The following is a 12,902-nucleotide window of genomic DNA, read 5'->3' as shown; positions in this document are numbered from 1 at the left end:
TCTCCCAGCTTAGTAGTGGGCAGGAGCAGAAAATCTTCCGGGAGCCAAAACATCAGGGGCGAGATTCTCCGACCCCCCGCCGGGTCGGAGATTCATCGGGGGCTGGCATGAATCCCGCCCCCGGCGATTCTCCGGCCCACGATGGGCCGAAGTCCTGCAGCTAAAATGCCTGTCCCGCCGGGTTAGATTAAACCACCTACCTTACCGGCGGGACAAGGCGGCGCGGGCGGGCTCCGGGGGGTGTCCCCACGGTGGCCTGGCCCGCGATCGGGGCCCACCTATCCGCGGGCGGGCCTGTGCCATGGGGGCACTCTTTTCCTTCCGCCTTCGCCAAGGTCTCCACCATGGCGGAGGCGGAAGAGACTCCCTCCACTGCGCATGCGTGGGAATGCCGCCAGCGGCCGCTAACGCTCCCGCGCATGCACCGCCCGGAGATGTCATTTCCGCGCCAGCTGGCGTGGCACCAAAGGCCTTTTCCGCCAGCTGGCGGGGCGGAAATTCGTCCGGCGCGGGCCTAGCCCCTTAAGGTTGGGGCTCAGCCCCCAAAGATGCGGAGCCAGTCGGCAGACATCGCGCCGATACCGGAGAATTTTGTCCCAGAAGCCCAACGGCATAAAGTCACAATTCTCCCTCTGGCAGGTTAATGGTGGGTCAGTTTTCCCTCTGGCAGGTGCTGTGAGTGCCATTTGCATTCATTTGCATCTCATGCTCATTAAAATAGCTGCCTGCCGGAATCTCGTCAGGACGTCCAAACTCATATCACACCAGCATGCATAAGGCAGCCCACAGTTCACTTTGAGATGAGTGCAACAATGCCTTTCTGCCATACTGCTGCACTGCTCCTGATGCGCTGTTCACCACTCTGCCAGGGCAGACAGGTCCTTGCCCTCCATCTCCATGCTGAGCTGGTCTTCATGGACAGCACCATGCTGCTGGACCCATAAACCCTCCTGTATCACGGCCTCAGTTCAGTACCACACCTGGGGTTGGAGAGTACAGGGGTCTCCTTCCCCCTGGGTGCTGCACACGAGTGTCTATCTGGACAGGGCTGTGCTTCAGGATCATGCAGCCAATGCAACAAAGGTCCAAAGTTCATCCCGCGGTGGAGTGCGAAGTGAGACCGCGTGGGGTAGGATGGCTTGAAGAAGACAAAGGTGACAATGTGGAAGGAGGGCTGTAGAAGGAGGATGGCAGGCAGAAGGGGGAAGCAGGTGGAGGAAGTTGTTGAACAATGGAAGGCAGAGGGAAAACCGGAGGGAAGCTGGTCCCTGATAAGGCGGTAATAAAAATTAACAAACAAAAGGGCCAACATTGTTTACTGGTGGGGTGTGCACAAAGATTCCTGATGCAGTGGGCAGATGTCCATGTGGGGCATGAGTGCCTCGCAGGTGGTAGGCTCAGGGAGAGGGTGGTTGAATCAAGGAACAAGCTTCTTCATGAGGTTGTATAAGGCTCTGGTCAGACCCCATTTGGAGTGCTGTGAGCAGTTCTGGGCCCCGTATCTAAGGAAGGATGTGCTGGCCTTGGAAAGGGTCCAGAGGAGGTTCACAAGAATGATCCCCAGAATGAAAAACTTGTCATATGAAGAACAGTTGAGGACTCTGGGTCTGTACTCGTTGGAGTTTAGAAGGATGAGGGGGGATCTTATTGAAACTTACAGGATACTGCAAGGCCTGGATAGAGTGGGCGTGGAGAGGATGTTTCCACTTGTAGGAAAAACTAGAACCAGAGGACACCATCTCAGACTGGAGGGACGATCCTTTAAAACAGAGATGAGGAGGAATTTCTTCAGCCAGAGGGTGGTGAATCTGTGGAACTCTTTACCACAGAAGGCTGTGGAGGCCAAATCATTGTCTTTAAGACAGAGATAGATAGGTTCTTGATTAATAACGGGATCAGGGGTTATGGGAGAAGGCAGGAGAATGGGGATGAGGAAATATCAGCCATGATTGAATGTTGGAGCAGACTCGATGGGCTGAGTGGCCTAATTCTGCTCCTATGTCTTGTGGTCTTATGAGGCTGTAGCTTTATCCCTCTGACATTCTTTCAGTTATTGACATTCTTCACGGTCTGGTGAAGACAGGTGGACTGAGAGAGTGACGTGAGTGTGCTGGATTGATGTTTAAATATGGCACCAGGACCTTCGAACCCACCAGCCATCGACAGATGGGTGAAGCAACTATTGGCCCACCAGGTGATTCGGAGGGGAGCTCGCCTGTGCATAATTAATGAGATGTCAAGCACAGAACCTGGTACAGGCTCCTGTCAGTCTGGCCAGCGGGAAAGGTGCCACCGCACCCGGCCGCCACCGCACTGCGTCTCAAAAATTCAACCTCAGGAATCCATTGTGAAGTAAAGCTGATCTGGCATCAGTTAACCTTTTTTGTAGCTGTCCTTATTTTCAAAATGGTAATTTAATTTTTGTTCAAAAGGTTCCCACCAACCTTGAATAACTAGTGGAGATTACAAGTGACACGTCATCAGGCAGAACAATGTCAAGTAGTCCGCTCTGACACACCAGTGTTCAGTTCTGTTCTCTTAATGGTTTTGCAATCTAAATCCCTGTGTCTTTTCAAGGCACTTGGAACAGAGTGCATGTTCACTAATGACCTGCATTTATCAGTTTTACCAGTCATAGCAGTCACTGGACAAAAAAAGGGGGGAAATGTAATGGAAAATGTCAGTATACTAAACCAACAGATTGAGGACATTTGGGAGGGAAAGCACAACACGTCATGTTATGTGTAGGAGTGAATTTGCAGTTTTCTTATTATTAAGTGAGTCTGCAGAAAAGCCCAGAACTGCCCATTACCCAGAAGATATAAGACCACAAGGCACGAAGGCAGGAACAGGCCACACATCACTGAGCTTGCTCCACTATTCCAGAAGATAACTGCTGGCATTGCATATCAACTTGACTTTTCTGCCCTATTCCATATCTCATGACCTTGGTGCCCAAAAATATATCGATCTCAGCCTTGAATATACTCAGTGACAGAACATCCGCAGCCCTCTGGTGGAGAGAATTCTAACCTCTCACAATCCTCTTGAGTACAGAAATTTGACCTCATCCTGGAGTGCTAAACTGACACCCTAAAACTAAGAACACAAATTCTAGGGGCGGGACTCTCCGACCCCCGCTGCCGGGTCGGAGAATCGCCGGGGGGAGGCGTGAATCCTGCCCCCGTCGGCTGCCGAATTCCCCGGCACCTGGGATTTGGCGGGGGCGGGAATCGCGCCACGCCGGTCGGCGGCCGCTGGCAGCGCCACCCCCCCCCCCCCCCCCCGGCGATTCTCCGGCCCGCGATGGGCCGAGTGGCCGCCCATTTTTCGGCCGGTCCCGCCGGCGTATGTTACGACAATTACTTAACGGTGGGACCTGGCTCCGCGGGCGGCCTCCGGGGTCCTCGGGAGGGCGGGGGGGGGGGGGGGGGGGGTTGTGGGGGGGGGGGGGAATCAGGCCCCAGGGGGGTGCCCCCATGGTGGCCTGGCCCACGATCGGAGCCCATCGATCCACGGGCGGGCTTGTGCCGTGGGGGCACTCTATTCCTCCGCGTTGGCCGCTGTAGCAGTCCACGATGGCCGGCTTGGAGATGAACCCCCCTGCGCATGCGTTGAGATGACGCCAGCACACGCTGGCGCTCCCGCGCATGCACCAACTCGTGCCAACTCGCGCCGGACCTTCGGCGCCGGTGGCGTGGCGCCAAGCCCCTTCCACGCTGGCTGACGCGGCGCAAACCACTCCGGCACCGGCCTATTCCCTGAAGGTGCGAAGGATTCTGCACCTTTGGGGCGGCCCGATGCCGGAGTGGTTCACGCCCCTCCGTCGCGCCGGAGTTGCCCGCCCCGCCGGTTTACGAAGAATCCCGCCCTAGATTTTGCAGCCATGGGAAACAACTTCTCAGCATCTACCCTTTTAATTTTATTTGACTGAGAACACATCCCATTTCTCAAACTCCAGAGAATTTAGGCCTATCCTTTAGAGATGAACATATATCCACTTTACAGGCAAAACCTCCTTAATGACGTGGATCCTCCATCAGCAGGTGAGCAAAAGTGGCCCTGCTATGATCCAGGGAGAGAGCAGCTGCTGAAACAACATATGGATGGGTCTCAGGGGGTGGAAAGCATAGCCATTCTATCTGTTTGCGTGCTTTTCCTTGATACAGCAGGCTGATGTGTGCAGCTCAACATACGATGATTTTGGGTTCCGTGCAAGAACCGTTATTGATCAAATGGAGAGGTCTTTGTCAAGCTGCATCAAACTGCTCTATCTCTGGCCATGTAAGCATTCAATCCAGAGATAAAGGGGTTTCATTATGCGTGCTGAGAAAAGAGCTCACTTTTCCACAAAAACAGTTTCTTTCACAAAATCTGCCGCCCTGAGTGACCAATGTGTGCCACACTCAACGTTATAATTGGGCATGGTTATAATTAAGGTACGGCCGCAGTTTGTAACTTCAGTGTTGGTAGTTTTGCAATGTTTCTCAAAAACTTAACCATATAAATCACAGGGCCGTTTCAATAAGAGTGTTTCTTTCCAGTTTGTGGGAGTGTCTACTTGTTCATGTTTCGCTTCCGAGCAACCGTCTTCTCCAAACTGACTAACAGTTTCCAAATAAATAAATAAAGCAAATTAAAGCTAAATCCAACAAAGCCTATGGACTTTGGCAAAATCCCAGATTTGGTACTGAGGACTTGTGTTCCAGAGGTATTCGTACCCCACCTGAGCTGTTCCAGTATATCTATAACACTGGCATTTACTCAACAATGTGGAACATTGACCAGGTATATCCTGTACACAAAATGTAGAACAAATCCAAGAAGGTCACCTACCACTCCGGTAGTTGATTCTCAGTCATCAGCAAAGTGAGGGAAGCTAATGTTGGCAGTGAAAGGAGTGGCACGGTGGCACAATGGTTGGCACTACTACCTCACAGCATCAGGGACCCGGGTTCGATTCGACCTTTGGGTGTCTGTCTGTGTGGAGTTTGCATGTTCTCCCCCTGTCTGTGTGGGTTTCCTCTGGTTGCTCCAGTGTGCAGGTTAGATGGATTGGCCATGCTAAATTATCCCAACGGTTAGGTGGGGATAGGACAGGGGAGTGGGCCTGGGTGGAGTGCTCTTTCGGGCCAGATGGCCTCCTTATGCACTGTAGGGATTCTATGATTCTATGGTACAACAGTTACTCAGTAACAACTTTCAAACCAGTACTCAGGTTTGGGTTAATCAGAGTCACTCCAGAACTCATTACATCCTTGGTCCAATCATTGACAGAAGAGTGAATTCCAGAGATGAGATGAGGCTAATTGCTCTTGACAACAATTCAGCATTTGGCCGAGTGTGGCATCAAAGATCCCAGGCAAAATTGAAGTTAATGGGAATCAGGAGAAAAACGCATCACTGGTTGGAGTCATACTTAACACAAAGGAAAAGCTCAGTAGCAGCCAAGACAATGCAGCCTGCTTGACTAGCACTACATTCATTTATAAACATTCATTCGCTTCACCATTGCTGCACAGAGGCTGTAACATGCACCTTTTCCTATATTCACTGCCGCAACTTACCAAGACTTCTTTAGCAACCTCTTCCCAATCCCACAACCTCTATCACCCAGAAGAAAAAGAGCACCAGATGCATGAGATTGCCATTTCCTTATCCAAGGAAAGATATACTGACATTTGAGGCAATCCAGAGAAGGTTCACCACGTTGATCCCGGGTACGGAGGATTTCCTTTATGAGGAGAGGTTGAGAAGGTTGGGCCTGTACTCATTGGTGTTGAGAGGAATGAGACCTAACTGCGACCAATAGGATTCTCAGGGGGCTTGACAGGGCCGATGCAGAGAGTTTGTTCCCCTCTGTAGGAGAGTCTAGGTCCAGAGGGCATATTCTTAGAGTAAGGGGTCACCCATTTAAATCAGAGGGTAGTGAATCTGTGGAATTCTTTACTGCAGAGGGCTGTAGAGACTGGGATACAAAGTATGTTCAAGGCTGATATAGATAGATTTTTAATCAGGAAGGGAATCAAGGGTTGTAGGATAAGGTGGGAAAGTGAAGTTGAGGATTATCACATCAGATCAGTCACAATCTCATTGAAAGGTGGAGCAGACTCAATGGGCCGAATGGCCTACTCCTGCTCCTCTGTCATCACCTGCAAGTTCTACTGCAAGTAACACACCATTCTGAGTTGGAACTGCACTTCAGTTCCCTCATCATCATTGGGTCAAAATCCTGGAACTCTTGTCTTACAACACTGTGGATATATCTGCATTATCCGAAGAACTGCAGCAGGTCAAGATGGCAGCTCACCACTGTCTTGTGAAGGATCATTAGAGGCTGACAGTAAATGTCGGTCTTTACAGTGTCACCCAATCCCATGAATGACGAACAAAAAAACTCACGGAATCTTTCACGTCAACTTGTTGTCTGGAATAACCTTCAGCAGTGCAGCACTTGCTCATTAGTTTGTCAGCCTATATGATGTTTTGTATTTAATCCACAATTTTTGGAGTCAGAGATGAATTTCGGAGCTGACCTTTTGAGCCTAACTGAGACCTTTTTCTCAAAAAGACAATTTGGCTATCCTGTGACCGAAAGCGTGAAGGGCAGGATTCTCTCAGCCTGGGGCCATGCCGCCCCGACGCAACAAAAAACCCGAGACCCACTGCCACCGTTCTAATCGGCTCTTAGCCGGTGGGTCCTTGGCGTGGAAGGGTCCGGGAGTGGCCTGTGGGGGGGGACGGGGGGTTCGACCCTGTGGGGGGGGGCCTCCGTTGTGGCCTGGCCTGCGATCGGGACCCACCGATCGGCGAGCCGGCCTCTCAGGATGGGGGCTTCCTTCTTCCGCGCTGGCCCCTTTAGCCCTATGCCATGTTACGTCAGGACCGGCGTGGAGAAGGGATCCACTGCGCATGTGTGCGTTGGCGCCGGTGCCACTGCGCATGTGCGGACCCCGTGGCCTCCAGTTGATGCCGGGATCAGCAGCTGGAGCGGCATGGGTCACTCCAGTGCAGTTCTGGCCCCCTGTTGGAGCCAGAATTGCTGATCTTGAGGCCATTTTGACGACGGCGTTTCCGACGGCGTCACCACTTAGCCTCAGGATCAGAGAATCACGCACGAAGTGTCAGGAAATATGATGCGTAATGCCATCCGCTCTGCTCTGCATGAACTCCACTTGTTTTCAGATGGGACTGAGCACAACCATTGTGAAGGTTTGATGATTATGGGGCTTGTGGGGGAGGGTGATCACTGCATAGTACGAGTAACATCCCTGTTTGTCCATTCACAAAGATGTCAGTAATACTGCACCTCGTGTGAGAAATTCATAAATTTGAAACATATTCTTGAATTAAATCAGCAAGTGATAAATCACAGGATATTTCACACTGAATGATGGCATAATAATGTGCAGCAAAATGGGTAACGTGATTCAGGAAGTGATACCTGTGACTTCACTTTAAAATCGACTAAAGCATGCACATTTGGGTTCAAAAAGAAACATGATTTTCTGGAGGCGAAAGATGAGAACACTGATCAAGCAAACATAGTCACATACAGTTTTAGTTACTTGACATTGAATGAAGATTACTGCAACCTGGCCCCAAGGTGATTCCAAATTAGAAGCAGATTATTTTAAAGGTCACAGCAGAAAATGCACGAAGGAGCAAATCTAGTGGATTTATATCGACAAGTAGTTTGGATTTTTAACACGATATACTCTTATAAATAGACTCTTACCCAGCTGCTTAAAAGGTTTTGCTAGATTTCCAGGAATGTAAAACATGCTTTTAAAAAAAAAACCTGTTATTTCTATTCCAGACACGTACCAGAAACCTTCAGCGAGCCTGCTCCTGAACTGGTCATTGGGGAAGTTACTCCTACCGGTGCTGCACCCCTTTTCAGTGAACTAGTTTGTCCAGTAGATTGCGGTTTCTTTAGTTCGCTTTTTGTCGATTCTTCAGCTGACTCGGTGCGGATACGCCTCCACTTTGTGTTTTGATCCATTTTGAGGTTGCTGGCATCGTAGCCACCATCAGATTTCTTCTGACTTTTACCTTCAGAGCCACTGTACCAGGTTAGACCACTCTCAACCATGGAGCGCTTTTCTGCGTCTGTTCGGAGCTGCAAAGCAATTTATACAGATCAGTTAACCAAGCGTGGACTGAAAATCCAAATACCCAAAGTCAGAAAGTAAACATTTGACAACTTTTAAAACTAAGTTCCGTTAACAGTTATAAGTTCCAACTGTTACCAAACTCATGCGTGTATAGAAATCCAATATTTGATTTATACAAGATTCAATCCAGATACCTGGTTCAGGATTTATGAAACTCCTCACATGTGGCATTAAACCAGGCTTAAGGAAATGAAAATATGCAGACTTGTTGACTAAAATGGATTTTTGGCCCTCCTTTAGTTGCAACACCTAAGGGAGCCAATCTGACTTACCAGAATTGCATTTATACTCCTGACCTGCTTGATGAGAGTCAACTCATCTGAGGGGCCCAGATAGGGTAGACAGGAAAGACTTAATTTTCCCAACTGAGGGGTCAATTAGCAGGGGGCATAGATTTAAGGTGATTTTAAAGGATTAAAGGAAAACATGAGGAAAGACTTTTTCATCCAAAGGGTGGGTGTCTGGAATTCACTGCCTAAGTTGATGGTTGAGGCTGAAACGCTCAACTCATTTAATAGGTACCTATATCTGAAGTGATGTGACCTGCAAGGCCATGGACCAGGTGCTGGAAAGTGGGATTAAAATGAGCACTTGTCTCTTTATCTTTTTTGGCTGGTGCAGGCACAATGGGCTGAATGGCCTCTTTCCGCACTGTAACCTTTTTGTGGTTCTCAGAAGCATAGAACACAGCACAGGAGGCCATTTGGTCCATCATCTAAGTACTGACTCAATGCACTGGAGCTTCCACAGTAGCTCAGAAATAAACAATTCGGGCCATTCCTCACCGTTGCAAACGTTTACAGATGCACCATAGAAAGCATCCTATCGGGCTGCATCACAGCCTGGTATGGCAACTGCTTGGCCCAAGACCGCAAGAAACTTCAGAGAGTCGTGAACACAGCCAGTCCATCACACAAACCTACCTCCCATCCATTGACTCCATTTACACCTCCCGCTGCCTTGGGAATGTGGGCAGCATGATCAAAGACCCCACCCACCCGGCTTACTCACTCTTCCAACTTCTTCCATCGGGCAGGAGATATAAAAGTTGGAGAACACACACGAACAGATTCAAAAACAGCTTCTTCCCCGCTGTTACCAGACTCTTAAACAACCTTCTTGACCTGATTAATACTACACTCCTGTTATGCTTCACCCAATGCCAGTGTCTATGTAGTTACATTGTGTGCCTGGGGTGGATTCTCCGACCCCCCGCCGGGTCGGAGAATCGCCGGGGGCTGGCGTGAATCCCGCCCCCGACGGTTGCCGAATTCTCCGGCACCGGAAATTCGGCAGGGGTGGGAATCGCGCCGCGCCGGTTGGCGGGCCCCCCCCCCGGTGATTCTCCGGCCCGCGATGGGCCGAAGTCCCAAGCTGGAATGCCTGTCCCGCCGGCGAGAATCAAACCACCTGTCTTACCGGCGGGACACGGCAGGGGCGGGCGGGCTCCGGGGTCCTGGTGGGGCGATCTGGCCCCAGGGGGTGTCCCCACGGTGGCCTGGCCCGCGATCGGGGCCCACCGATCCGCGGGCGGGCCTGTGCCGTCGGGGCACTCTTTTCTTTCCACCTTCGCCATGGTCTCCACTATGGCGGAGGCGGAAGAGACCCCCTCCACTGCGCATGCGCGGGGATGCCGTGAGCGGCCGCTGGCGCTCCCGCGCATGCGCCGCACGCCAAAGTAATTTCCGCGCCAGCTGGCGGGGTACCAAAGGCCTTTCCCGCCAGCTGGCGGGGCGGAAATCAGTCCGACGCAGGCCTCGCCCCTCAAGGTGAGGGCTTGGCCACCCAAGATGCGGAGAATTCCACACCTTTGGGGCGGCGCGATGTCGGACTGATTCGCAATGTTTTTGGCGCCGGTCGGCGGACATCGCGCCAATTGCGGAGAATCCCGCCCCTGGTGTTGCCCTATTATGTATTTTCTTATTTTATTTTATTTTCATGTACTAAATGATCTGTTTGAGCTGCTAGCAGAAAAATACTTTTTACTGTACCTCGGTACACATGACAATAGCAAATCCAATCCAAATTCAATGAAGCCATCACCTTTATCCACTCCCACAGTATTTTCATCTCTGTCACAATAACAAATGCTTTAATCACCTCAACATTAGTCGAGGGGTGAATAACTTGATTTCTCTTATAAGGTAGAAGGCTAAGAGGGGAGTTGAGGAGAAACGTTTTTACGCAGACGGTGGTGGGAGTCTGGAACTCACTGCCTGAAAGGGTGGTTAAGTCAAAAACCTGTGGAACATTCAAGAAGTATTTTTATATTCAGTTGCGATGCTGAACCCTCAGGGCTATGGGCCAAGTGCTAGAAAATGGGATTAGTGTAGTCAGATTTTAGTTGACCAGCATGGACATGATAGGTCGAATGGCCTCCTTCTGTGCTGCAAATGCCAATGAATCTAAGAAGAACACCCCCTAATCATGTCCAAATGAATGCACTGGCATTGAAAAACTACAAAGGAAGAATAACTTCCAAGCTGTGTCAATATTCCAATTGAGTTGATTCCATTAGCCATTCTCAGAACTCAGCTCAGCATTCATAATGAGGCTACCTGGAAAAACAATGGCTGACCATCTGTTCAAAGTGCTTCTGTTGTCAATGGTACTATTAATAGCTGTGCTTAAATGGCACTTCTTTCAGTTTATAAGATGATTTTTTCTTTCAAAGGATATTTTCAAAGCATGTTTGCTTATTTTGTCAGTTCCATGTGCACTTCAAAGGCAAAGCAGACTTGCCAAAGGCTCACTGGTTCTGTACACTGGAGAGTGAGTATGGGAGTTGCATAGGGGTCATAGGGTGGAATTTGGCATGGCGATATGAGGGATAAAGGGGGATATGAGGGACCATGGGTGGGATATGAGGGGACAAAACTTTTGAAATTACATGTTAAAAGGTTCCTGACTCCTTAACAGTCTTCCCCCACGGTTCAACTGACTTATCAAATGAGGTTCACACAAGTTTGCAACTCCCTCCCATCATGACGCGGTGGGGAGTGGGGGCGGAATGGGGGGGCGTGGGGATGATTCCAAATTTCCCAAGACGTTTATGATGGGGACCCTGAAGTCACAGGGCATTGTGTGGGGTCATGACACCACATTTCTCAATGAGGAGAAGATGGTGCAAGTAGGAAATGGAAAGGTAAGTTTGAAATTCTGGCCCAGGAGCCCACACTTTCCCCACGCTGACTCAATTCCTGGCAGGTACGGGAGAGCAAAATCTGGCCTGTTCCCCAAATAATAGAGTCCAGGATGCTATGTGCCTTAACAACTGCTTTCTCAACCTCCTTTGCCACCTTCAACAATTTTTGCATGTCCTCAAGCCCCTCTGCTCTTTCACCCCTTTAAAATTGTACACGTTATTTTATATTGCCTCACCTCAATCTTCCAATTAAAATGTGTCTGTCTGAGCTGCTCGGTTGCCTGGTCCCAAAAAATGTGTAATTCAGGTGAATGTCAGCTATGTTAAAAAACCTTCTCACAGGTCATTCACCCAGAACCTCAGTGCTCGGGCGGCGGGGGCAGGGAGTTGGCACCCCGGATCGGGCACCCCGGAAGGTACACTAGGGGATTCCCCCAGAGTTCCCTACTTGCATGGGAATTGCCCAGTAAATTTAAACTTTCAGTGTGCAATTACTCAGCACTGGGAACCCTCCAGTAATCCGATTTAAATCAGAAACTTCAGATGGTTCCAACTCTCTTAGCAAAATAGTTACCCTGGAAAAACTAGAAAGACTAAAACTATTTCGAACTCTTGAGTACCTACAATATTAACCCCACCCCTATCCCAAGCTCCCATGAATGTCCTGACTAACCCTCACCTGCCCAACTACACGCCCAATCCCCTGACTACCCCCAAACCCCAAGCAACATCCCCACCCCCTCACGCTCATCGATCCACAACCCCTGACTACCCTCCCGGCCACCCTCCTGGCGCCCACTGACTTCTCACTCAACCCCTCCCACCAACCACCCGACAACCCCCTCTGCCAATCTGACCACCCACTTACCTTACAGTTTCATCTTCTCCTTGGTTTCTCAAAGTGTTTGGAAACCTGGTTTACTGCAGCTCAGGGGGCGAGGCTTCGCTTCCCCTGACACTGCTGTCCTGCACAAGAAGGAGTCCACAGCTGCTGAGCTGCACATTTCTCACCAGGCTTGGATTGGTAGATTGAGCGGGAAAAGTGCAGCTCAATACCTGGGTAAGTAAAAAGGAGCAGAGTGGTAATCCACTAGCCAATGGTGATTGCCACTCCACAGAGGTTCAGGCCCACTCCTTCCTTTGAATATCACATTGTGATGTCTTTAAGTCATGTCGCACACCACTAACCCTTTTAAAATTTCAGAGTGAAATTAAGAATTCAATGTGACTCACAGGCGGGCGGATATCGGGGCCATGCGTCGCGGGAAGTAGTGCCCAACGGCCGTGACCGGCTTTTTAAAGAACCAGCTGCAACCGTCTTTCAGAATGCCGGCCGTCCTGCACATACCTCCCCCCTCGGCAGTATGCAGGGCTGGAGCACAGCGGGGCAGATCACCTCCTCCTGACATCAGCGCGCTGACATAGGAGCAGATTTTTTAAAAAAAAGTCAATGGCGTTTTCCTGCCTGGAGCGGCAGCGGAGAGCAAGTCACATGCCCCGTACACTGATGCCACGTGCCCTGGGCTGAAGAAAGATTCCTCCATTTTGTTAGCAGCAAGCAAGCAACAGGACTGAAGAAT

At 50.2% G+C, this 12,902-nt stretch overlaps 1 protein-coding gene across 8 annotated transcripts in view; it reads right to left on the bottom strand.

Moving 5' to 3' along the window:
• The window catches only part of LOC140393873 (neuron navigator 1-like), a 970,643-nt gene that overhangs the window by 206,051 nt on the left and 751,690 nt on the right, over positions 1–12,902 (bottom strand). For all 8 annotated transcript variants that reach the window (XM_072480430.1, XM_072480425.1, XM_072480424.1 and 5 more), the window contains one exon: positions 7,828–8,122. In XM_072480430.1, coding sequence (XP_072336531.1) covers positions 7,828–8,122 — 295 coding nt within the window. The remainder of the gene's footprint in view (positions 1–7,827; positions 8,123–12,902) is intronic.

Source organism: Scyliorhinus torazame, chromosome 17 (assembly GCF_047496885.1).
Source record: "Scyliorhinus torazame isolate Kashiwa2021f chromosome 17, sScyTor2.1, whole genome shotgun sequence".
In the NCBI taxonomy this organism is placed as follows: domain Eukaryota; kingdom Metazoa; phylum Chordata; class Chondrichthyes; order Carcharhiniformes; family Scyliorhinidae; genus Scyliorhinus; species Scyliorhinus torazame.
The sequence above is the reverse complement of the archived record's forward strand: the minus strand, read 5'-3'. Positions and strand labels throughout refer to the sequence as shown.